The 25,716-nt window shown below is 38.2% G+C and overlaps 1 protein-coding gene across 1 annotated transcript; it reads right to left on the minus strand.

Moving 5' to 3' along the window:
- On the minus strand, nucleotides 1-25,403 carry LOC103722093 (uncharacterized). The gene is made up of 9 exons (XM_008812535.6): nucleotides 24,918-25,403; nucleotides 21,620-21,681; nucleotides 20,335-20,389; nucleotides 19,029-19,127; nucleotides 13,063-13,149; nucleotides 10,163-10,279; nucleotides 6,101-6,193; nucleotides 1,249-1,279; nucleotides 1-416 (listed from the first exon to the last, which is right to left on the minus strand). Exons 1-9 carry the CDS (start codon nucleotides 25,011-25,013, stop codon nucleotides 232-234), a joined length of 825 nt encoding a protein of 274 aa, XP_008810757.3. The 5' UTR covers nucleotides 25,014-25,403; the 3' UTR covers nucleotides 1-231.
- Nucleotides 25,404-25,716: the final 313 nt, after the last annotated feature.

The following is a 25,716-nucleotide window of genomic DNA, read 5'->3' on the forward strand; positions in this document are numbered from 1 at the left end:
TTCAAAAAGGACATACTTGCACCATGTCTCATTGCTTTCAGGTAACATGGTACATTTGTATATTCATCTGATGTGTATTTAAGGGGCAAAAAAAGAAAGAAAAGCCTACATCATACAAGAATGAGACTAGCCCCAGAAAGCATACTGCTGCCTCAAATGCATGATGCTTGTACTAGCCTGTATCATATTGAAGAAACTGTTGAGGGAAAAATTTACAAAGAGATAAGGAATCTAACTTTTGTGTTCATCAGTTGAAGGGTCAATCTTGATTATAAGAGGTTGGTGTAAGTCTGGGGTAGGAGTGGAGACGACCGGAAGTCGAGGTGTGACTAGGATGCTCTCCACCTCTGGATTCTCAGCCAGTGCCTTGTCCAAGGATGACTTTGCCACTTTTGTAATACATACCATAAGGATAGCTGCATCAGAGAAACACAAATTCTAAGACAGTCTCAGCTAATAATGCCACACACTTCAAAATTTAAATAAACAAACAGGACTGAGAGTCTTTTTCTTTTCCTTGTCGATTTTTGTCCCTTATATATATAACATTTGATCCCAGTCACAGCATGAGACGGCCAACTACAAGAATATTTGGCTGGCGTTGGCATGCAACATTGATAGCAAGATGCCCTTAACCTTAAGACTTCAAAAGGTATTCCATTGGGAGTCATAATATGTTAATAGACACGCAAAGATATAATGATGATCAGTAAAGCTAGTAATATACACAATTTGTTCAGTAGTTTGTTGAATTAGAAATCATGAGTGCATGCATGTAATGTTATTTAATAAAAAGAAAGCGATGTGATTGTGATCAGGGTTAGAGGTGGGGAATTGCTATACTATATCCAAACTCAAACTTGTTCTCTATACAATGATTACAGTTACCAAAGAAATTGATTAGTATGTGTTGAATTATATTACGCCAGCTCAAGTTTGTAATATCATATCAAGCACTAAATTTCAAAAATCAAGCATTCAAATAATTTTTCTAAATATTTTAGCAAAAAGCTTATAACACTGAAATCCTTTGTTTTAGCCTCAAGCATGATACAGTTCTTATGGCCAGAAAGTAAGTATAATTTTGCAAGGACTTGCAAGCATAGTATGCTATGTCATGTCTCTTTATAGATCTTAGTAAGCTTCTCCTTTTAATGGTTCTTTTTTTTTTTTTTTAATTTTTTGAACCAACATAGATATATAATAACATGGTGAAAGAATAAGAATTGCATATGACAATAGTCTCACCTGATATTAAAAACCCTGATATTAGAAGGACCTGCAACCATTATTAAACAAGGAAAATGTCAAAACATAATGTCAAACAAACGACCTCTGCAATGGCATTTTTAACAATGAAATCCATCCATATCGTAATTTGATATAGATAATTATTACTGAACCTTTCAAGAATTTTGCTTCCAAAAGTATATAGGAAAAAACATGCTTGGCTATGGTTGCAAGTTTTCGGACAACTAAATGTCACATTAAATTAGAGTACTTTAACAAGCTATACCAAACTTTTTTAAAAGATTCCATAATTATTTATAGATGATTCAATGTTGGCTAATGGGAAGACTTAAAATTTAAGGACTTAAAAGTAAGTACATTGAAAACAAAAGCAATCAAAATACAAAGGGCCTGTTTGGTATTGCTTCGGTTTTCTGGTTGTTTTTTGTTTTCAAAAACCCAAGAAGAAAAATAAACTAAAGAACAACATGTATGATGAAACCCTTCTGTTTTTCGAAATTGTTTGTTGAACTTTTGGTAGCAAATATTAACTGCTTTGGAAAAAAGTGACAATAGAAGTAGGGAATAGCAGAAGTTTTATGCAAATGCTATCTTAAACATCAATATCCATGTATTTCACTAATTTGTAAAGAAGGAGAACACCAGAAACAATGGCAATGCCAAACAGGTCCAAAGCAAGTAAAAAATAGAAATGAAAATGAGGCCTGAAACAAATTTTGACTACAGAGACCACAGTGTAATTGGTTTTGTTATCTCGGATCTATTATACCAAAGAATGGAGTGATTGATGAAGACATATTACAGAATTAGAGTTGGGAGGATGAAGAGGTGCTTTGGAAATTATGTGACCATTGCATTCTTTCATGGTTCAAGGGGCACTAGAGAATGAATGGGAGTTATATGATAAACAAAGTGATGATGAACACAGAGATGGCATGAACGTGTACATTAAAAATCTGAGGCTGCTGAAGTGTAGTGTGTTTTCATCAATTAAGGCCAATTAACATGGCATGGGCATATGCAGTGAATATCTAAGGAATTATTGGGATAGAATCTTTGACAAAGGATCTAGAAAGAAGAGAACATCTAAATTAATATGAAATGGAGTTGTGAGAAAAGTTTGGAATTTCTTGCATTCTAGCAGTTTCCTTAGCTTTATTGGTACCCAACCATTGCAATCTCCATATGGTACATTTTTTGGCACTAGCACTCATATGAGGTGTAGCAAATATTGGTTCCCTATTGATATGGTATTTTTGATACTAGTGTTTTGGGATAGGGGGCCATCCCGGCTGTCCTATCCTATTCCCGTGAGAAAATAGGACCGGGGTGGGGTCGAGACTCCGAAACTCATCCATGTAGGGAAAGAAAAAGAAAAGAAAAAAGAAAGGAAGGAAAGATGAAGAAAAGGAGAAGTGAAAGGAAAGAAGAAAAAAACGGAAAGAAACAAAGAGAGAAGAAAAAAGAATGAAATGAAGGAAAGAAGGAAGAAAAGAAAGAGAAAGAAGAAGAAAAAAGAAAGAAAGGAAGGTAAGGGAAAGGGAAGAAAAGAAGGAAGAAAGGAAAGAAAGAAGAAAAAGAAAGAAAGAAAAAGGAAAGGAAAGGAAAGAAGGGGAGAGAGAAGGAGGGTACCTATAGGACTGTTGGTCGGGACTGCTATCGGGACAAGATGGGATATTGGGGCATCCCATTCCATGAAAAAATTGGGGCACCTTCGTCCTACGGGATTTAAAACCTTACCTAATACCATCCAATGCTTAAAATAGTGCTTGCAATTTATGGTCGTAGTTAAAGTTTTTGGAGTGGTATAGTAGAATCTTATTAGATCACTTGAAAACAAAAGCTCACAACAATACCATTTGAAATTCACTTTATTCTTAAGATAATATTCTTGAGCTAAATGATAATAAAAATTTGTCAATGTCAAGCTACTATTTAGTTTCAAAAGATTTGTTCAATGAGAATAACACAAACAACAAACTTTATTCCATCTATTTCATCAATTTGATGAGTTCCTAAGATCAAGTCCATTGAACAAGATTAGATAATGTTAGGTATGGAGTCAAAAAAGTTAATGGCTTTAGCTAGAATTTCGTATAACTATAACAACTAGAAACTGGAGCAGATCCAGGAAGGTACAAGGATAATCAAGGTCCATAATAATGGTGTGAAGAGAAGTTTAAAGGGGTTTTTGCATATATATAACCCTCCAAATTTTGGAATTGTGCAAATATAACCCTGCAAATTTATATTTTGCACTGATGTAATTTAAATATTCTTTTCGTGTGAGTGCCTTTCCGATTAACTATCCATTTGAAAGCTTTTAGAACTTGCAGTTTTCATGGAAATGACACATTTGCCCTTGCATGGCCCACATGCCCTCTCACTAATCCATCCCTCCCTAAGGTTTCTCACTTGTAGCCATATCCATTGCATCTTCCTCCTTCCCTAGCCAATTGGGAGCTCAGTGATGTGATGGGAAAGCTTCATTGTGACTCAAGCACAATTACTTAAATCTTAAAGCTCGCATTGCCCCTCCACTAGCTAGAGATCTTGGGTGTCTTGCTGCCACCACCAGCTAAGGCAATGCTAGTTCCACCCCCAGCCTAGAGAGCCATGATAGGGCTAGAGGACCAACAATGATAGCATCTTAGGAAGATCCACGCGCAACAGGTCTTCTAATAGAACCTATAGTGTTGGGGGTGATGTTTTGGCTGGAGCATGGTGAGGATGTGGAGGCAGATGGAAACTGTTTGTTTACCATGGTGAGAAGGGCAATGGGGGTGGTGATGATGGCAGTGGGGTTGTGGGAGCTGAGGCAGCAGATAGTGCAGTGATTTTTAGAGAATCATGGATCGGGGGAAGAGGAGGGAAAGTAAGCAGTGGATGCATTAATCTGGCAGCACTGCTTGCCAGATTTGAAGGTTGGTTAGGGGATCCATGTGGTCCAAAAAGTGAAGCTCCTTTGAAGGAAGGTGGATCGTGAATGACTGGATGCAAGAAAGGGGAAGGTCAAATTCCCTACAAAGTTTCTTGCTCAACAGTTTATTCAAGGGTAATTATGTCATTTATGACATGTTATAAGTTATAACTATAGTTAAATGACTGTAACCCTGTGTTAGGCACACAGCTGCTAATGGTGTAAGCTGCAACAGCATCTGTGCAATAAAAAAAGTATTTGAAACAGCTTCTGTGCAAAATGCAAATGTACAAGATTATACATGCAAATCTCAGAATTTGGAGGGGTGCAAGTAGGTCTGATCAATCGAAGTTGACTCATCCATACCCAAAAAGCACACCCAATGTGTTGAATTGAGGTCCAAAAATGAATGCATACATTGTGTTGTTGGGCCACAACCTGCCCATTTATCAACTTTTCTTAAAAATCAGTTTCTATAAAAAATACCCACCGTAGAATTCCATATAATAATTCATTTTGATTTAGACTGGCAATTTATGTTATTGAACAGACTGAATGGCTCATGAAGCATAGATATCGTAGACATTTCTTCTTGTGATTAGATAGGCCTAAACTCAATCATGGCATGGTTCAGACCTCACATGCAATGGGTTGGGTCAAAATCATCTAAGACTTCACAAACAAACCTAATGGATTTACCTCTAGCAAGATTAGACCCACCGAAATGTAATGCGAATTAAGAATGAAATCGGTTCCAAGTCAAAATCCAGATATTACTCATGGGAATACTAGAAATGACTAGACTATAGATGCAAATCTCCTCAGTAAGTGCCTCCCAGAATTACTTGAATCAAATATAGTATATTTCATTCTGTTTTAGATCCATAGCAAATTGTTAGTTGACTATTGGATCGGTCCTTTGACTTAATCCCATGCTAGAGGGTAGAAAGATGGTCTTGACATTAAGTTATGATACCATTAAAATGACAGTTATTTTTAACCACGATGTGTCTAGAAAACTCCTATGACTCTTGGTTCATTTGTACCTTAGAAATGAATGCAACTCCCCGTAACAAAAGTAGTCCACCTTCCCATTTGTTTTAACTGTATTCCAGTCTAATGGAATTATGGAGTTACTCCATGGTGAATAGCTTGCATTTTGACAACAAAGTAGACAGCATACTGGCTGACTAGCCTTCTAGTGTTTATAGAACAATCGTCCATTGCCTAAGTTTGCCTTTGCTAGGAATAGGGAATCAATTTCTAAAGGTGTGCCAACCAATCATAAGGTCTGTTCAAATCTTTTTCAAAACCTTCTAGTTATAGAGTTGTACCAAGGTTAGCTTAACCGGTACTGGGATCCATGCCGGTCGGCTACCGGTTCGGTACGGGATGAACTATGCGGTTCACTCTGGCTCAACAAACCATGATTCAAGCCTTTTGAGATATTAAAGAGGGGGAGAGGGGAGCGAACCGGTTCCGATCCGAACCAGGCACGCTATTTTCCAACTATGCCGGTTCCATGCCGGTACAGGGTGAATCGGGCAGTTCGGCCTAGTTGGGTAGACCATGAGTTGTACTCTAGTAGCTGACGCACACAATATTTGATGGCAAAAACGATTGGATAATGATGATCATAGATATTGGAATACATGAAAATATAAGATATAGCGATTCAAAACAAAAACCAATAACGAAAATTAGTATTAGAAATTGGACATGAATTGCTGCAACATGCAAGCCTTGAGATGAGCTGAAAATTGAGCTATAGTGGAAATAAAAGAAAATTTATTTATGTGTGCGCATGCGTCCCTGTGTGTGCGCATGTGTCTCTCTGTGTTTGTGTGTGTCAGAGAGAGAGAGAGAGAGAGAGAGAGAGAGAGAGTGCTTGTGCATGCATGGTGATGATGGAAGGTGAACACTACTTACCCAACGAGCAGTAGAAACCTCACTCCATCCATGTGTCACGTCAGCTAGATCCTTTAAAGTTGTTCCAACATAAACCAATGCAAGAGTAATTGGCTACAAATGGAACCAAAGCATTACATCAGCATTTCAATTCATGATGAGCATAAAGGCTTTGTAATCATTAAATGTTTACAGCCTTTACACAAGTATCTTAAATCAGATTGGGAGCAATATGAGAGATACGTAATGTTAGTCTCATATTCCATTTGCCTGATCCTCTACATTTTCAAATGCTGTTTGAGGAATATTAAAATTGATGATGAGTAATATGTAGAACACAAAAGTAAAGAAAAGAAAAAGTTACCATGAAGTGTAAGGGAGATTAGAACAATCAAAAAAATCACACTGATTTAGGTTTAGCCTTTAGATTATTATCATTTATTAAAGGAAGATATTGACTTTAGACCAACAAAACTAACATATAGATGCAAAAGAAGGGTAAAGGTAAGTTACAAAGGAAAAGAAAATAAATCAAGTAGTCCATGGAAAATAAGAAGAAAGCAAAAAATAGCAGAAAGCAAGAAATATCATCTTAATTATGAAAATCAATTATATAGCATAACCAAAAGAAAACATTTTGTAGCATGAAAGAAATTTTTAAGCTAGAGTGAGCTTTTCATAATTTAGGCATCTTAGATCTGCTAACAGATTGGTCATTGTATCGTGACCTTTAGTTGTCTTACATGCATGGACCTTCTCGGTTCGAAAGAATCCGGTCGAAAGACAAGAATATGACTAAAATCATTCGAGATGCCTGGAAGGGTTCTGCAGGGGCTTCCTTGGAATACAGTTCAGTCAAGGTCCGGTAAAACTAAAGAAAATCTTAAAAAATGGATAAAGGAAAGAGGTAATATTCAGGGAAGATTATTCATATATATAAATACCATATACAGGTCTGATGGTTATGGATGAGCAGAGAGGCCATATACCAGAGGAAATCAAACAGCCAAGAAAACTTCTCTAAGAAGTGCACTTTTTCAATACAAGGAAACATTAAGGAGAGGTAAATCAAGAATTTAGTGGTTCCAAGCAGGCAATTAGTATAGAAAATATTACCGTCCAAAGAAGAATAAGAAAAAAATATAGCATATGGAGCAGGAATGGGCAGATCTTGATGGGGCATAATTTCATCACCAATCAATTGAAAAACTGGTTTAACATATTAACAAGCTCAAGAGATAAGTATGACTGTTTGTGTCAATGTCCAGTTTTCAGCTAGGTTCTGTGAAGAAGCTATAGAAGTTTAGAGAGGCATCACAATTTACTCGCAAAGTGGAAGACAAAAAAGGAATTTGAACAGCTGTCTTTAGATGAAGTGCCTGAACCCAATGTCCTCATCTGAAGAATTTGACTCATCATTAGCGACATTTGAAATAGCAACCTTGCTGCAGGTGCAAATCCCACAAATGTTACTTTTGTATGAAAGAAAAAAATCCTCCTACGGATGTTGAGGATTATAGACTAATTAGGCTTGTAATGTTAAGTATAAAACTGTAACTAAAGTTATGCTAAACTGTTTGAGGTTGTTACTTTCAAAACTTATCAGAGGGGAACAGCATGCATTAGGAAGGGCAAGCACAGTATTGCTCACCATGCTGGTGCCATGGGTAGGCACATGCCGGTTGTGGTCAGCTTTGCCTCTCCTTGCCACTCGTCCCATGCCATGTGGCAGAAAGTGCACATGCCATGGCATTTACCATGCCGACCAGAGACTGACACATGTACTAATACTGGCTTTAAAAACTTCAGGGGAAAGATGTCTCAGAAAATACATAGCTCACCTAGGAGACTAGAAGTAAATTGACTTCAAACCCCTAACAGGAACAATAGGTTCGCCGTACCGGTACCGCACTAGCATAGGCGTACCGAGCATTGGTACGATACAGTATACAGTACGCCAGGCGTACCGACACTGACGTACCAATACCGGTATCCATCGGTACGGGTATGGTACGTCTGGTACCGACCGGTACCGATCGGTACAGCATACCATGGAACATGCTTATTAAGGTGGACATTAGCAAAGCTTGTGAATGCAGTAATTGAAGCATATTGATGGCAGGGATTTTAGCACATATGGCATCCCTATACATATGGATGCAAAATCAACTTCCGCTTTTGCCATTCTTATACATGATATACTTTCTGAAACCTTTAATAGGAGACTGTTGATACAAGGCAAATCCATGTCACTTAAGTGCTTTGTCTTTAGAAAGAGATATGTTTGAGGAAATTACAATGAGGCAAATAAGACTCAGTTGACAAAAGAATGCAAAACTGTTCTAAAAAAAATAGGAGAATTACGAATCTAAAATGGTCAAAGAGGGGTCATGTGTTCAGGTATACTTTGTTAGTATATCGTCAAAGAGTGGTAATGTGCTCATGAATAGTTTGTTAGTATCTTTGAAAATCTACACCACAAGCTAATAAGGATCATAATGGAACTTTTGGGCCGCACAGATGTGCAGGAACATGGAAACATTAGGATTAATCATCAAAGGAATACTTCCCAGATTTTAATTTCAAAATGAGAGGTGTTTCATTTATCTGGTCAGATATCTAGATTTCTCTAGCTTTTCTAAACATCGAGCTGAACATAAGGTTCTGTTTATATATGATTATGGCTGTTATATTTGCATGCATACGAAATCCTCACTATGGAAGATCTTCTTGGCTAGCCAGGCACTAGTATCATTGCCAAGTGTCCTTTCAGTATCGAAGGAGTTTGTTACAGGTCCAGATAATATTTGCTAGAAGATGATTTAGAAGTAGAAAGGTAGGCCTCCATGTAGCAAAAACAACAGTGACAAAAAAAGAGAACTGCAGAGGAATGAATGGGCTCCTACTCTAGGTAAGCAAACTACTGAGCTCGACTAGAGTAGAGTCCAGCAACCAGAAGGGTGAGAAATGAACAATATATCCTAAAGTCATCCAGAACTAAGGTGGAAGATAGATCAGGAAAGAGTAGAGACATTGACAGCTTTGATACTACAGATGTTCTTAAAGCAAAGTGGCACATATGATTAACTTCTTAGCTGTCAATGGCAAGTTTGATTTTTAAAGGAAATTGCAGTAGTAGTCATCCAGTACTGACGAAAATGTTGAATCACAAGCTTCTTCCAAACAATGTTTTTCAAGGCATAAAAACAGCCAGTATATATAAAAGGCACCATAAGACTCTGCAAGAAAAGAAACAAAAGGCTTTACACAACAAACAAGAGGGCAAAATCCACAAGCAGAAGCCAACATGATATTCTAACAAAGTATAGGAATTATCCAATAAATATAATAAAGTAAAAAGTGACTTGAGATGTCCAAAAAGGCAATTGAAGGACAAAACAGCAGTTACTACTCTCAGAAAAGAATAAAGCAAGTGAAAATTTTCTTATTTTTAGCACCTACAGCTCTGACGACAAGCAGCATAGTTGTATTAGTGTGGGGTGTCTAAGTTAAAGAAAACTATATAAATCATAGACACATGCACTCTAACATTAAATTATCCAGACCCTTAGTTTATCCCAGAGTACCTGCCTCCAACACTCAGAAATGAGAATAAATATGACCCGTGTTTATGTCTCCACATGGAAGAATTTTTAAAAATCAATAAGATCCAAGACTTAGACATGTTCACAAACACAACAGTGCTGAAATCCAGGTAACTAGATCTAGCATGATATGATAACAAGTGTAATGACTAAGAAGCTTGTTAATGGAAATAATGTTATAGTTCAAAATAGAACATACTAGAAAAATAATTAATTCAAATCCTCAAAGACAGCAAAATAGATTACTTTTTGCAAAAAAGGGAACTATATGTGATTTCCTTCTAAAAGAAGAAAGAGATAAACATATGTATACAAATAAAAGCATGACTTTTTCTATTTCTCCAGGATTAGAAATTGATACTTAATAACAATAAATAATGGTGAAGATAATTTGTAATGCATAACAATGTGATTTTATGCTCTTAAATTGGTGCCTAGGTAACCTCTTGAAATAGGTGATTGTGCTTGTCAAGCGTACCATCATTCCCAGCCAGGAAGCCATCATATACTCCCCAATGCCAACAGGAGTAACAGATAGGAGGTAATTTAGCATGTTAAATGGAAGCAATGGTACAAGCCTAAGCAGCAATACAATCTGCAGAAAGAGAACGACAAACTTGATGTCAAAACTAGGTAGGTTATCCATAATATAAAGTTATAAACTATCATGTCATTCCAGATCAAAATAACAGAATAAATAAATGAAGAAGTCCAGCATCAACAATAATAAGTCATAGTTCTTTTTCATGTGTTTTCACAAAAACCATTTGATACAAATCTGAACCTTCAACCATCAATTTTTATACCATCCTGACACATGTGAATTATATATTATAGCTAATTATTGAATTCTCTTTATCTATACATATTAAATGTCATGTTTTTTGTTCAGCAGCCATGTCTGTGAAGCATGACAGATATCAGAAAGCAAATCTCAGAGACAACTTAACAAACATAGATGCTAGAGAAAGAAAGAATGAAAGTATGCAGCATTTTATGAATCAAAACTACCAATGGTCAAAAAAAGCTTAGATGCACAAGTACAAGGTATTCAAATATATAGACAGGTTCTTTGAAAGTAAACAATCAGGGCGAGTCCTCAAAAGATAATTTATCACTACATTGGTTAGCTTTGACTTAAGAGATATTTGCCGAACTAGAACCCAAGAACTTATTTGCACAATCTATAAAAACAGGTTTCGATCGAGCTACATGGACATAGGAACGGATAGATGAATTCAGTTAAGAAAATTGTAGACTAAAGATGTTATATCAAATTTGTTGTCATCACAGTACAGTTTTTATAGTTTGAAGAAAGCCAGGGGAAAGTAAGAAGGGCTGGATTCAAACTCATAAACCAGCATGTTCATGTTTAGTTAGACAGTGGTATGATGCATTAAGTATAGACCTCATCAAGTCTATTGCGTCAGCACCATTTAAGGACATCCAACCAATGAAAAGTCAGAACAAGATCAGGACTTAATACTCCCATTCTTTTTTCTCCAAACGACCACTATTGAACAAGAAAAACGAGGTTGAGCAAAGCTGTGAGATGATATTGATCTCTTGGTTAGGGAGTTAACTAAAAGCAGGGAATTGGAAGCTGTATTTGCAGTCCATCCATCATCTAGCGGAATATGTGTTCAAAAAAAGAGGAAATTTATAAAGTTTTATTAGCACTAAAAAAGCTAAGGAAAAAAAAAATAAAACCTAAAGAAACTTAAGCATACTAATGGAAATAGAAAAATGTACTGTTGATAGAAGGCATGGTATATCATACCGTACCGAACCAAGTAGTACCGAACGTACCGTACTATACCAGTTCGGTACCGGTATCGGTGGCGTACCGACATTCGGTACGCCAAATAAACCGTGTACCGTACCATACCGATACTATGCTAGTGTGGCACCGGTATGGAGTCCGGTACTGAAACAGTGAATCTTGATAGAAGAAAAAAAAGATTGCATCGGTTGCTGGATGAGGCAAGTTACTGGCTGAACAAGGCATCGTTCTGTCAAACACAACTTTTGGAGAATATGTTTGTTCAAATCAATAGGGGTTATCCCCTATTTCACACGATTACATGATTTCATGGGGATGTTAGGGTGCACGGTATGCACTGCAGGTCCATCCCATATGGGACCCACATGGTCCAAAAAAGGGAAAAGAAGTGAAGGAAGCCCATTTTTGGCCATGAAAGAGCCACCCTGTTCTTTTGGGATTCTGATTGCTCTTCTGTTTGGGTGGGAGCCCCGTTCTTTTAGAATTTTTTCTTCTTCTTTCCTTTATGGTTCTAGGGTTTGGCTTAGACCCTAAGACCAGTACTTTTGTCTGGATTTCTGAGTTTGGCTTACCGTTGGCCACTGTCTCCTGAGGAATCTAACTTTCATCCTTGTTTGATTTAGCCGTTCCTGATTGCCATGGGGCGTTGCTATCCTGGATAGACGATTGTGAGAGCCATCTGTTGAGATATCTAGTGAGGTGACCTCTTTATTTGTCTCCAATCAACGTATACCTTAAGTTCTTGGGCATAGTACTTGAGGGAACCCTATTGTAATTTCTTTTTTATTTATAGTGGATTTTATTTGGAGTTGCCCCATGATTTTTCCCTCCACAGAGAGAGGGTTTTCCATCTAAATTCTGGTGTTTGCTCTCTTGCCCAATTTTTTTATTTGTTTATATTTGCAAATTTGGGCCCTTCAGGTGAGAGGTGAAATAAAGATATATTGCAGGTTACAGGGTGAGTCGTTCCTTTCCTTTGCCCTATTTTTCTTTCAAAAACTTGTTCCCTAATTAACCCCTCATTACAAACAAACAGCATATCTTATAGAAACCAGGTCAAGGTATGATAGTTCAATATGCGAGAAATAAGAGGGGCTAGGTGATGTCTGTTAGAAGGACTTATGAATCTTCAAAAAGCCACATGAGAAGCTTTTGTAGTACAACTTGAGCATATACATGATATAATTCTTAAGTAAAGAAGTTGACCAGTAATCCATCCAATTCAAACATGATTCCCTTTTATTTGTTTCATGTTATAGAGATAAGTAGTCCAATATGTCATAATAATTGGAAGAGATATAGTTTGACATTACTAAGCATACCAGCATTAGTAGATGATAAAAAGTCTCCAGGACCAGCAAACAAGAGAGCTCTAGTGCAAATGTCTTGTCTTTTCACAAAATGGTCATCAAGACTATAAGATGAAACTTGATTCCAAAAATATTTAAATAACAAAAATTGTTATGCCTTCCTGTCTATGCATTCCTTTTTACAGACCTTGAGTTTTCTTTGATAAGAAGTGTGAATCACCTTCTAAATTGTTGGGTGGCGATAAAAGAAGTGGTATAAGTAGAAAAAATGGACAAAATTTTAACCTTAAAACCAGATCTCTGGATTGCAATAGCTACTGCCTGAAACTTGGGATAATCCTTCAACTTGGAAATAACATAATGCCTCCCAATCTGCAAAACAGTAACATGATATGAAACCTATGACCATTAGTACATTATGTAACAAAATCATATGGAAAATTGGACATATATTACAGTCTTCTATCAAACTTAAAAATATAAATTTGTGTTCAACAAGCAGCTGAAAGTACTTGAGATAAGGCCTGTTGGTTATTGTTATAATAACAAAAGCATGACTTGGAATCAAGAATAAATTCCAACCAATAAACATCAATAAAAAACACACTTTTTGGTCCTTCTGACTATATAAAAATAAGCAAAACAGGAAGACATAACTACCAGGAAGAACATTGAAAAGTGCATGTTATACACAAAATGTTCATGTCACTTAAAAATTGAGTTCCTCATCACAACTTAGTTAGGTTATATGAATGAAAATACAATATAAGAAAAGAATACATTTAAGTTAAGAAGTCAGCCAAATATAACTTACAAAATATGCAAAGCTAATTCTGGCAAAATTGTCACAAGATGCTGCTACAAAATTTAGCAAAATCCAGAACAAAGAGAGGGTATATATCATGGTTCAAGGTCCAGTAGGTAGTTGTTATTATAGGTTCTATCAGCTCCTGGTCTACTTTTCCATTTACTGACAGCAATAATTAGTGACCAAAATTTAGTTTCCTATCATCATGCACCCACTGTCCAGTTAAATACCTAGAAGGCTAGAACTCCTATCATCTAGGTCCTCTCAAAACCAACTTACAAAAGGGGCTTTAGAATAATTGCTTTGGATTCTATTACTTATTGCTGGCTGAACAAGATCCTGTTTGTCCAACCCAATTTAGCTTTAATTTCTTTTTTCTGGTAGCTATTTGTGCCATCTACTAAGAGATTTTCTTTTTTAATCATCCTGTGAATTTATCCACTGGTTTTCATCTTTAATGCAATCGGTTGAGCTTTCAATTAACATTTCTAACTTCTTTTGGGCCCTTGATGACAGTTAGACTTTTCATCATAGTCTCTCCTTATTATCCATATATGTGAATTTTTTACACCCCTTGATGCTTTATTTATTTAGTTCACATTGGTTAAGGCATGTCGGGTTATTCAAGATTTAGGGTAGAGAGTTCTATATTTAGGCTTTCTTAGTATGGCAACATCATGGTCCTAAATTGATCAAATACTCAATATTGAGTCTTATACGCCACTACCCATACTTATCATGCACTGCATTGCTTTCCCTACTAGCTAGGGTTGCTGGTGGTACACTTGTGAAGATAGATGGGTTTCAACAATCAATTGTAGTCCTACGAAAGTTCATTTGAGGTAGCATGGCATAAGGGAGCATGTCAATGGATGGATGCTAAGCCATCCATGAGCATCAATCAGGATGTGGTTGGTCAGCAATATTTGATTTATAATTGAGTAGGAGTCTGATGCAAGTCCAGGTAGGAAGGGTCTGCAATGAGTAGAGGATCCAGAGAGAGAAAAAAAGAAGAGAATTGGCCAAAAGGGTACTCTTATTTCTTCATACTTTCAGCATACAACTCATTCGAATAGGCCGCTTTTTGACAATTTATAGACTTAATCCCAAGAACTTCAAAATTTTGAGTCAACTAGACTCTTAATGGACATAGAAACGAACCCCCAAAATTTACTAATTAACCAACCAAGTTGACCGCTATTAGGACTTATAATTGAGTCTGACACTGTAGTGATCGCTGTTTGTGCTACAATACCATGTGAAGAGTATATCTCCTAATTAACTTGAAAATGATATACTAAAAAAGTAAAAAAAAAAGACCCATTAACTGGTGACAAATCTGGGCCATTGGATGAAAGTCCAGCTGCTTTGCTTCATTGTTGTTCCTCACAGCACGTTAAGGCCCTAATACCTCAATTGCTGCTCCAATTTGTAATCTCAAAACTCTGCTGGTTTGAGCAGCAACTTGAGCTGTACCGACGGTGGACTGAGATGATTCTGGCAACCGAAACGAAATAAAAGTCAACGAAGGATGAGAAGTAAAGAGAGGAAAAAAGAGAAAGCGGAGGAGAGAGAGAGAGGGGGAGGAAGGAAGAGAGAGGGCCGCAAAGGCCGGCCAGTGGAGGGCCAATGGAGGCCGGCGTGCCGTGCGGAGCCGTGTGGAGAAGGGGCTCCACTCCGGTTCTCCTATTTCATTCACTTAAAAATCGACAAATTAAAAAGAGCCCCCCTCCGAAACCCCTATTTCAAACGAAACAGAGAACCAAAGTGGAGCCCCTCCTCCGCATGGCTCACCGGCCTCCACTGGCTCTCCACCGCCCTCCTTCTATCTCTCTCCCTCTCTCCCCTTCTTTCTCTCTCTTTTCCTCTCTTCTATTCTCCCTCTCCCCCGCCTCCTCTACTGTGTCGGTATGGGCTGGCATAGAACGGTACAGGGGCATACCGATCTGTGCCACCAGGCAACCGATCCAGGCCCTGGTTCCGACACAACAGACATTGCCTGAGTCAATCACCATTGTGCATGATCGTCCATTTCACCACACACTAGTCTAGATTATATTGGTCCTTCAACAATCTTCATTGTCACCTATTGGACGTGCAGTCAACAATGGCCTAAGAACAATACAATGTTCTACCTCCTCACAACTATGCTCAGTCTTATCATCATCACTTTCTGGTTCTGGTTCCAACACCACAACTTCTCTTGCCTTTGTTTTAGGACTAGTAGAAGCAATGAGAGCTAATTTATCTGCAAAAATAACCAGTCAATTTGGGCATTGAGCTGAAAAATGACCAAATCCTTTGCACATATAGTACTGGATTTCAGTCATTGCTTTAGATTTGAAGTCCGAACCATTATGGATACCAGGAGAAGTAGAGGATCTAACTGGCCTATTACCGAGGCAATAGAACCATTTTGAGCCTTCCCTGAGTACAAATCTGCAATAGAGTCATTAGCCCTTGCGGAAATTTGAGAAGAAACCTTGTAGCTATTTTTTTCTTTTGCTCTTCTTCCATCTGGTAAGCCACCTGAACTGCATTAGACATGGTATATAACCCGCTAGTAGCCAAACCCGATCAGATGGAAAGATTCAGCCCTTGGCAATATGTTGCAATCACGATATCTTCATTCCAAGGAAACTCCGAATATGCCGCTAGACTGTAAACTTTATTGACGTACTCCACCATCATGCTTCCTTGTACAAGTTGTGTAAACCTGATATGGACTCTTTTCTTGTAATTTGGAGGGACAAAGTTACAGCCCATAGCTGTCTTCATGTCATCTCACGATCTAACTGTTGCGTAATAGGACAGCTGGCATCTAATCCATCTAATCATTGCTGTCCCTTTTAATTTTATCTCCGCAAAAAATAATATTCTCATATGTCAGCTTGTACCAGTAAGAGAAACTTTCAATCATGGTATGACGAACCTGCCAGTACCGGCCAGTTCGGGCCGTATCGGACCGGTCCGACGTATAACCGGTACGCCGGAGCCGTAAAAATCGGTACAGGCTGAACCCAGTTGGAGCCGGAAAAGACAAAGAGAAGGGGAGAGAGAGAAGGGGGGAAGGGAGGGAGGGAGGGAGGGAGAGGCCTCCGCCGCCCGCGGAGGGCCGCGAGGGACCGGCGAAGGCCGAGAGGGGCGGCGGAGCCCGCGGGGGCCTGACGGAGGCCGAGGCCACGGCTGCATCTCCTGTTTCGAAAGAAACAGGAGATGCAACCGCGGAAAAAAATTTAGAGATTTTTAAGTGAAGTCGGCAAATCGGTTGCTGATTTCACTTAAAAATCCCTAAATTAAAAAATTTAGAAATTTTTAAATGAAGTCGGTGACCTCAGCCTGCACCACGCCCCTGCGGGCTCCGCCGCCCCACCGCGAGCTCCGCTGCCCCCCCGCCTCCGCCAGCCCCCCGCGGCTCTCCGCGGGCGGCCTCTCCTCTCCTCCCTCCCTCCCTCCCCCTCTCGCTCTCTCGTTCTCTTCTTCTTCTCCGGCTCTAGCGGAGAAGAGTGTTCCGGTTTGGTACCGGTTTAAACCGGTACGAACTGAAAACGTACCGGTCCAGTAGGCGACTGGTACGCCTACGGGTACGGCGAACCTTGCTTTCAATACTGTGCAACCAATCATGAAATGCCTTCAGTTATTATCTCCATAAAAATCAGCAATTTCACGCTTTGATTCTTGCTCCACATCGACAAATCACTGCCCTTTGGGCTGCTGAATCTGAATTTGCTGAGGAAGGATGCATTCTTGTACATAGGAATGATCAAAGCTGATGAAGATGATCCCATATCCGCATTCTTTTCTGTTGCTTGTTTTTATCTCCAAGGATTTCTACTGCAATTGCATCCGAGGTGGGAAGGTCGGTTGAACCGTCCTGAGCTGCCCAATTCGGGGCGTCCCGAGCCGTATCGGCAGCTTACCGGGATGGCTTCGACAAAGAAACCGAAACGTCGTCATCGAAGGAGGAGAAGGAGAGGAAAAGAGAAGAAAAGAGAGAGAGAGAGAGAGTGAGGGAGCAAGGGAGGGAGGGAGGCCGACAAAGGGTGGCGGAGGCAGCGCCGGCCTCCGCCGGCCATCTGTCGGCCTCCCTCCCTCTCCCTCTCCCTCCCTCCCCTGCTCGCTCGCTCTCTTTTCCTCTCTCCCATAGTCTCCTACGTCGGTATAGGCCCGACACGGCACGGCATGGGCCTGTACCAACTAGTGCCGCCGGGCAACCAGTATGTTGCCTAATACCGGCACAACAGACCCTGCAAGGTGTCTTCATGGCAGCCACTGATGTTTCAAATGATGCAACCCCATCATGCAATTGCTCGATGGATTGCTTGATGCCCTCATATTCATGAGTAAAGGATCCAAATTGAGGATTGAGTTCTGCAAGTGAAACCAGGGTGAAAGAAAGCAGGATTACCAAGAAAGAAGGAAAGAATAGGATCTCTTGATGCTTTGTTACCAAACTAATGCAGGCCAAACTTTGGCCAAAAGGGTTCTCTTATTTCTTCATAAAGCTTTCAGCATACATACCTTCCAATAGGGCACTTTTTAGACTCATTATATACTTAAATCCCTAAAACTTTCTACTTTTGAGTCAACTAGGAGACTGTGTAGATATAGAAACAAACCCCCCACAATCTGCTAATTAACTAACCAAGTTGACCACTATTAGGACTCTTAACTGAGACTGGGGCTGCAGCAATCACTTTTCATGCTAAAGTACTGCATGAACAGTAAGCTTCCTAATTAAGTTCAAAATAATATATTGAAAGAATAAAAAATAAAAGGCCGGTTAATTAGTGAAAAATATGGGCTATTAGATGAAAAACAGCTGCACTTTGCTTCATTGATGTTCCTCGCAGCAGAGTGAGGCCCTAGATACCTTGATTGTTGCTCCAATTTGCAATCTCAGCCCTCTGCTGGTTCGAACAGCGACCTGAGCACTTCCACAACTGATTTCTGTACCCACTATGTCTACCTTTAGGCAATAAAAGCCTCCCTTCAATAGCAATTGCATCACAGTTAGTATTGCTGGATCCATCATTTGTCAGCAGCTCAATCAATTTGACAATGCTGAGGACAGGTGGGGTAACTCGAGTAGCATTTTGTTCAGTCAACCCAATCACAATAGTATCAGCTTATCCAATTTCCCCATTGTACTCTAAATCAAATGTAAAATGTAGGAATTCTTAACTTCCATAGTACGGAAAGCTAGTTTTGACCAATCCAAGATCACCCAAAGGGAAGATCTTACAAAGTGCTATGGTTATTGGAAAGGCCAAGTATGAACCAAATATCACCCAAGTGTTTTTGAAAGAAAATATTCATCATCCTTTCCAACAAGAACAAATATTTAGTGCAGCAAGAGACTTATGGATGCAAAACCTGATTAATTTAAAATAAAGAGAGGAATATACATTTTAAGTTTAATAGTTCTATATATAAAATTTACCGTTCTACCAAGCAGGAATGCAGCTGTTGCACCAATTGTTGCTCCAATGGAGTCAGCAATGAAGCCCACAGGCAACCCAAAAAGATATCCACCACCCAGCTGGTAAATAAATATCATGCATTTAAAAAATGAGCTACAAATATTTTATAACAAAAGCATATAAGTTTAAGTCTATAATATCTTGAATCTAGAAATCACTATGAAGTACAAAAACATAGATACATGCATGCACCATAAAAGATGAAGAATCAATCTGACTTTAGAGATTGTACATTTAATCAACAAATTATTATAACTTAATTAATGACGGCTCTGACAGAAACCAATTCAGTGATCTCGGAAAAATGAAATGTAATGGGACTTGGAATTAACATGAAAGGAGGTAATTCTGATATTGATACTATACTTGAAGGTCTTTATAATCACCAAAAATCCACTTATAACACAGCAATAGCAAATATATAGCCATCATTCTTTTTCCCATAAAATTGGTCAAAGATGGAGCACTAATCAAGCTCAAGAAGGCAACATTAGAATGAAGCAGAAATTTATGATCGCTTGCCATTCAACCTGACAGCAACCTCTAAGAATGTGTGACTGATATCTGGCCAAGGCAACTTTAGACAACAAATGGACCTGCCATGGAACTCTAAAATCTAGTTTTTTTTTTTTGTTGCAATTTTAGTTCATGCAATTAGGGTGCAGCTCTCAAGAATTTCCATACCCAGAATTAGTTTAGAGGAAGATGAAAAATGACAAGCTTTGACATCAGGTACTGCATTCATATCTGAGGCACAAATGTTATAGGATAACTCAAGTTGAGGAACAATTTTGTAGGTAGTATATGCACCTAAGGATGGTCATCACATCTATCTGCCTGATATAGTTAAGGAGTATATTGTGTAATGCAAACAGAGCAAGCATATAAAAATTCAAATGAATATATATTGTATACATACACATAATATATATGTATATATGTATGCATGTATATATATATATATATATATATATATATATATATATATATATATTATATACACGTATACATGTGTATATATAAGCATGTATGTATCTATGAATGCACGGTCCATATCTCAAAGACAGGTACTAAGCATGAAAATTACCACAATTCAGTAAAACGCTCAGCACATTAAAGACTGCAGCCAGAATGATAGTTTGAAAGACATAGGGACAATCAGTAATAAAATTATCCATATATGTGAGAATGCTTGATTTATAAGGGACAAAAATATACAATCACAATGTATCCAACTATCTCAAAAAATTACAAGTTCATGCTTACTGTAAGTATTGATGCTGGAACTGCTAAGACAGTCAAAGGAATATATGCCACAGCCCTGTAATTTTATTTTTCAGAGAAAAGTCAATGTCAGGGATTCAATATTGGAGAATATGAGCATCAAATTTTGAATGTGTACATTCTTGAGGACTAACTACTTAAATATTGAGGATATGTACCTTCATTGCATCATTGAACTAAGATATACATCTGCATATATGTTGGATCTCAAGAGATGAAGTGGAAAGGGAAGAAATCAAATGCTATCTAACTATAAGAAGTTTACCAATGAAAAGAACTGATTACAAAACCTTATGTGTTATAGTAACTTAGACCACAAGATTTTGTCAGTAAAATTGCTCTTAGCAGTTAGCACCCAAGGAACTAAACAATTTTAGAACTATGTCAATAATGATTTCAGGGAACACATGATGAGAATTACCCAAGTCGACTTGGAAGGCACCACATGGAAAACTAGAAATGGGTAGGTCAAATTCTATTAGAGAAGATTGTTGATTTATGATAGGGATGGCAGCAGGTCAGGTAGGCCATTACCCATACCCATCCTGTACTTGCCTCGTCAAGGCGGGGCGGGGCCAGCAGAGTCTCGGCCATGACAGGGTGGGTAGAGTTTGGCAGGGCGGGTAAAGCTGCACAATTTAATTTTTTTTGCATACAAATCATTTTTTTGCCTCGGGGAGAAGATTTTGCGAAGAGTTATATTTATCCGAGTCAGGTTTGGGATGGATTTTACCATTACTCGCACTTGCATTGGATCTGCTGTGGGTCAAGTAAAATCCATCCCATTAGGGTCTTGTCCGGTCAGATACCCAAAGGGGCGGAGTAAATTGCCACCCCCAACTTGTGGTGAATGATTAAGAAAACAAATCATAGGCAGCTTGAAGGTAGTTAAAGATATTTTCATAGGAAATATTTATCACATGATGCATACCATACCTTTTTATTTTCTAGTCAGATTTTGTATATCCCCTCATGTTATTTGATAATGTAAGTCACAAACTCAAGTTATAGCCATAACTTCCGGATATATGTCAACATATGTCATGGGCACATGCTATCACTTTTATGTTAATTAATGATAGTTATGGTTAAAGTGACAAGCATTCATGTCTAATTTGGTGAATTGAATTTAAGGTGGTGAGCAAACCTAAGAAAATTTGGCATTCATGTTGTGACAAGAGACAGCAACTTGAGCCTTCTACAAATACCAAAATAGAAGGGGGAAAAATTGACATAGCATGAGTTAAGAATAATGATTGACACTTACAGAACAAGAGGACCCCATGGACCAAGATTCTGCTTGATCCAAACCAAAAAATCCTTCAGAATCTGTTAGCAGGAATATATATTTACAGAATTCAGTCAATGAGAAGATGATATGTAAAGCCAACATGTTCATATAAGTAATACACATGAAATTAACAATTGAATCAAATATTTACGATAGTAACAATAAAATGACAGTTTTCCCCAACTATGAGCATAAAAAATAAATGAGCATCTGCCAGGCAATCTTGCACAAGGTATACCATCAGTTCAAAGAATGAATAGAACCATCAACCCGCTACTATCTTTTGGGGAATAAAACAATTAATCTGCCCAAAAGAAGAGGAATTTTTAAAGATAAATAGCTCACTTAGATTGTATAGATAATAAGTTAATTTTGTTGTGATCATTGTTTGTTGTACCGGACCATACTACCCAATACAGGGTGTACTATGCCATATTGCTAGGATACTAAAGCTTGGTATGTCCCCCATAATTAGTGTTGATACCGAGGTATGTACCTTACCGACACTCGATCAGAGTGTATTGCTTGGGTACCAGTACATGGTGTAGTACCGAGACCAAATCTTAGCTGTGAAGCCTATGATAGTGTACTATGCCATATTGCTAGGGTACTAAGACTTGGTATGTCCCCCATAATTAGTGTCGATACCAAGGTATGTGCCTTACCGACACCCGATCATAGTGTACTGCTTGGGTACCAGTACAAGGCGTGGTACTGAGACCAAATGTTAGCTGTGAAGCCTATGACAGATAATTAAATTGACCATATCTAAAGATCAAAATCAATCTACAATTTTAACATTTATAGGTAATTATTTCAAAAAACTTCATCCAAGATATCAACTTGAATCCAAAAAGGGGTCAAGCACATCTAATGGAAATAAATTATATAACAAAGAACTTGTACGAAAACTAAAATCGCATTCTCGAGGAAGGGAAAGAAGAGAAACCATAGGTAGATCAAAATTTGAAATATAAGAAGAGAAATATAAACTTTGGTAAAACATTTTTTTGGAAAAGACCCCATAATGAGAGAACTGATTGGTCCAATTTAAGGAATATGAATATTTTTATATTACTAGCAGAGCATCATTAAAATCTTATGAAATGATAGAGGAGAGCTAGAAGAAGTCTAATTGTTAATAGTAATACAAGATTGTACTACAAGCAAAGCATAATTTTCTATTTTCTACTTGCTCTTATGCCAAAAATTGTTTTAGAATTAGAAGAAGTGATGCCACTATCCATCAATAAAACATCTCTATGTATGTTTTATTTTGACCTTCAAGGCAACTATAATGCAATTGCCACTATTTCATTTATCCTTCCCTCACCCGTTGATTGAGTCTCACATTTCTAACTTTCCCTGTTCTCGTTCTTATGTTATAGGAGTGCATCGGTGTAGGGTTGGATTTAGACCTAGCATGACTGACCTTTGTCAGCTAGGTTTTCAGCCTAGAGTCTTGACTTGGTCCCGGTAATCGATTCAGATCATCTAGGGTCAAATCAGGTAGTTCAAAAACACTGGATCCAGGATTAATGAACATAGTTGAATTCTGATCAAGGGAAAAGCTCAGCATGTATGATAGTAGGAAAACCTACAGCTTAATGAACACTAAAAAAACTGCTAAGGTGCAATTATAGGAGGATCTCTGGTTTGTTCTCCCTTCCTGGAGTGTGTCTCTGTACCTTCCTTTCATTTTCTCAATGAAAGTGGGTTAGGCTGCCTTACTCTTTCCCTCAAAACAGATAGGAAGGTCCAGAATTGATCATTGGAATTCCAATGGATGGAGACAGTAGATTTTAGGCATTGAGTAATTCTCTATATGTCAATCATGCTTCTTATCTTGCTTAAAAGAATCCTCTTGAGGAATTGAAAACTTCCTGAATTGCTTGATCCATGACCTCTCTTACCACACCTGCATCATCCGTATGCTCCTTAAAAGGGCAACTATCAAACCCCCTCTTTCAGCATACTTCATCATCTCATTTGCTTGAAAAGTCTGCTCCATCAGAATGTTGAACTCTCATCTCAAGCCATCTCTCCAATATCCCTACTAACTCAATATCATGACCCTCCATATCAAAAATGCATCTGTTTCCAAGCGTTTTATATAAAAGAATGATAGAAAACAACTATCTTATCTAAACCAACAAGGAAGCCATTTAAAAAGAGGAGGATGGGGGGCTGCTTTAGAATTCCTAAAATTACCTCAAAATTGCCAACATCCAACTGTAGGAATCAAAATGTTCAAAGGATGTGATTAAATTTTGAAGCTTCTATTTAAAAAGATAAACTAGACTTGTGCATATCAATTCCCCTTCTTACATAAAATTTTAAAAATAAAGCACTAAATCTTTCCTGTATAAATAAAATAAACCAAAAATAGGCCAAGTACTTCTAGTTTCTCATTCTAGTGGACTCTTGGGGCTGTTCGGCTGTTAGATTGTGCTAAAACGGGTTCGTGGAAAACCTAAAGTGGATGAGTTTTATAAAAACTCTTGTTTAATTACTTTCCATAGAATAGGTTTTTAAAAAGTGGTAACTCATAAAACCTAAAAATCGAGTTTTATCAAAAACAGGCCTCCCCATATTTATAAGAAAACGAGATTTATGATTTTTCATTTTAAAGAAACCTCATAGACAACCAAGCATCCCCTTTTATGCAATAAAAGATCATATTCAATTGCAAAGCCTCTCAATTACATTACCTGCAGTCTATCTATAAACCAAAGAAAAGCTACAATTGAGCAAAAGGAATTCTGGACTGGCAATCCTTCATTTATAGTTCCATATTTATTCATCAAAAATTGGTGGTCACCTTTCAAAAGAAGGCTTCTTTCCAATTGCTTGTCCCATACATTGCAATGAATAGCCAATGGACCGTCAATCCAGTCATAGATATAAAAAGGATCACCTCAAAAATCTCAAACCACAGCAATCCAATGATCAGAAAACCCAGCTTTCCACAAAATCCACGGTCCCCATATCAATCCACATTCAAGCATTCCACCATTCTCTTCCAATCCCATTACCTAACCATCCTTGACAGTGAAGTAAAAAGAAAACGAAATTCCGCAAGAAATAAGATTTGGAAGAGCTATTTTTTAAAAAAAGAACCAAAGATTTAGGAATCAAAAGAGATTTCAGAAATAAATCAGCATAAATCGCAAAGGCCATATCAATTCCAAATCCAATATGCGTCGAAATCCACCATATCATCGCCAAATAAACACGAACTCAATAAAAACCAATCAAGAAAGAGGATCGAGACCTTTTCCACGGGGAGGGTGGCGAAGGCGGTGACGATGGCGGCCGCGAGAAGGAAGAGGAGAGAGATCCGAAAGATAGAAGACCAGGAGACCGCCATCGATGACAGCCTCCGACGCCACGGCCTGCACTCCTCCGCGTCCTCGCCCTCCACCGCGATCCCCTGCTTCCTCGCCCTCAACCCCCCGACGTTTGCCAGATTTAGACTCCCTTCTTCTCCTCCTCTTCTTCAATTCTCCGCCCCTCCCCCCTAAAATAGCAAAGAACCAAAAAAAAAAAAACTTTTTTTTTCTCTTCTTTCTTTAAATCGGTAAGCAGTTAGCACCTAATAGATACTAATTATCGGGAACCGAAGAAGACGCCGCGAAATTCACCGTGCGCTCTCTCTTTCTCTTTTTGTTCTTCTTCTTCGTTTGTTTGTTAAAAGGAGGAAGGAGCCTATCCACATACCTTCTTATTCTCTGCTTCATGTTTTGCTGCAAATTTAGTTAAAGTACGAATTGCCACTCCACCTAACTCTCTTCATTCCCCGCAGCGTACTGCACCGCTCCCATGCTAGATTCGGGTTGACCCGGCCGATCTGACTCATTTTGATCCAATCCAACCCAGTTTTAAGAATCCATAGGATTAAATCGGGTTCCAACATTTCACCATTCAACATTATGGAATCTGGATTTATGAAACTTCGACCTGATCCGACCCCATCCATATATTTTCTAGGAGCAAGGTCCTATTTGGAAGAGCTGTTGACAGTAGAGCTTTTGCAAGTAGAGATGTTGGAAGTAGAGATTTGGTAATTATAT

This window comes from Phoenix dactylifera, chromosome 17 (assembly GCF_051530095.1).
Source record: "Phoenix dactylifera cultivar Ajwa chromosome 17, Ajwa_hap1_PhDact_Kaust_v1.1, whole genome shotgun sequence".
Classification (NCBI taxonomy): domain Eukaryota; kingdom Viridiplantae; phylum Streptophyta; class Magnoliopsida; order Arecales; family Arecaceae; genus Phoenix; species Phoenix dactylifera.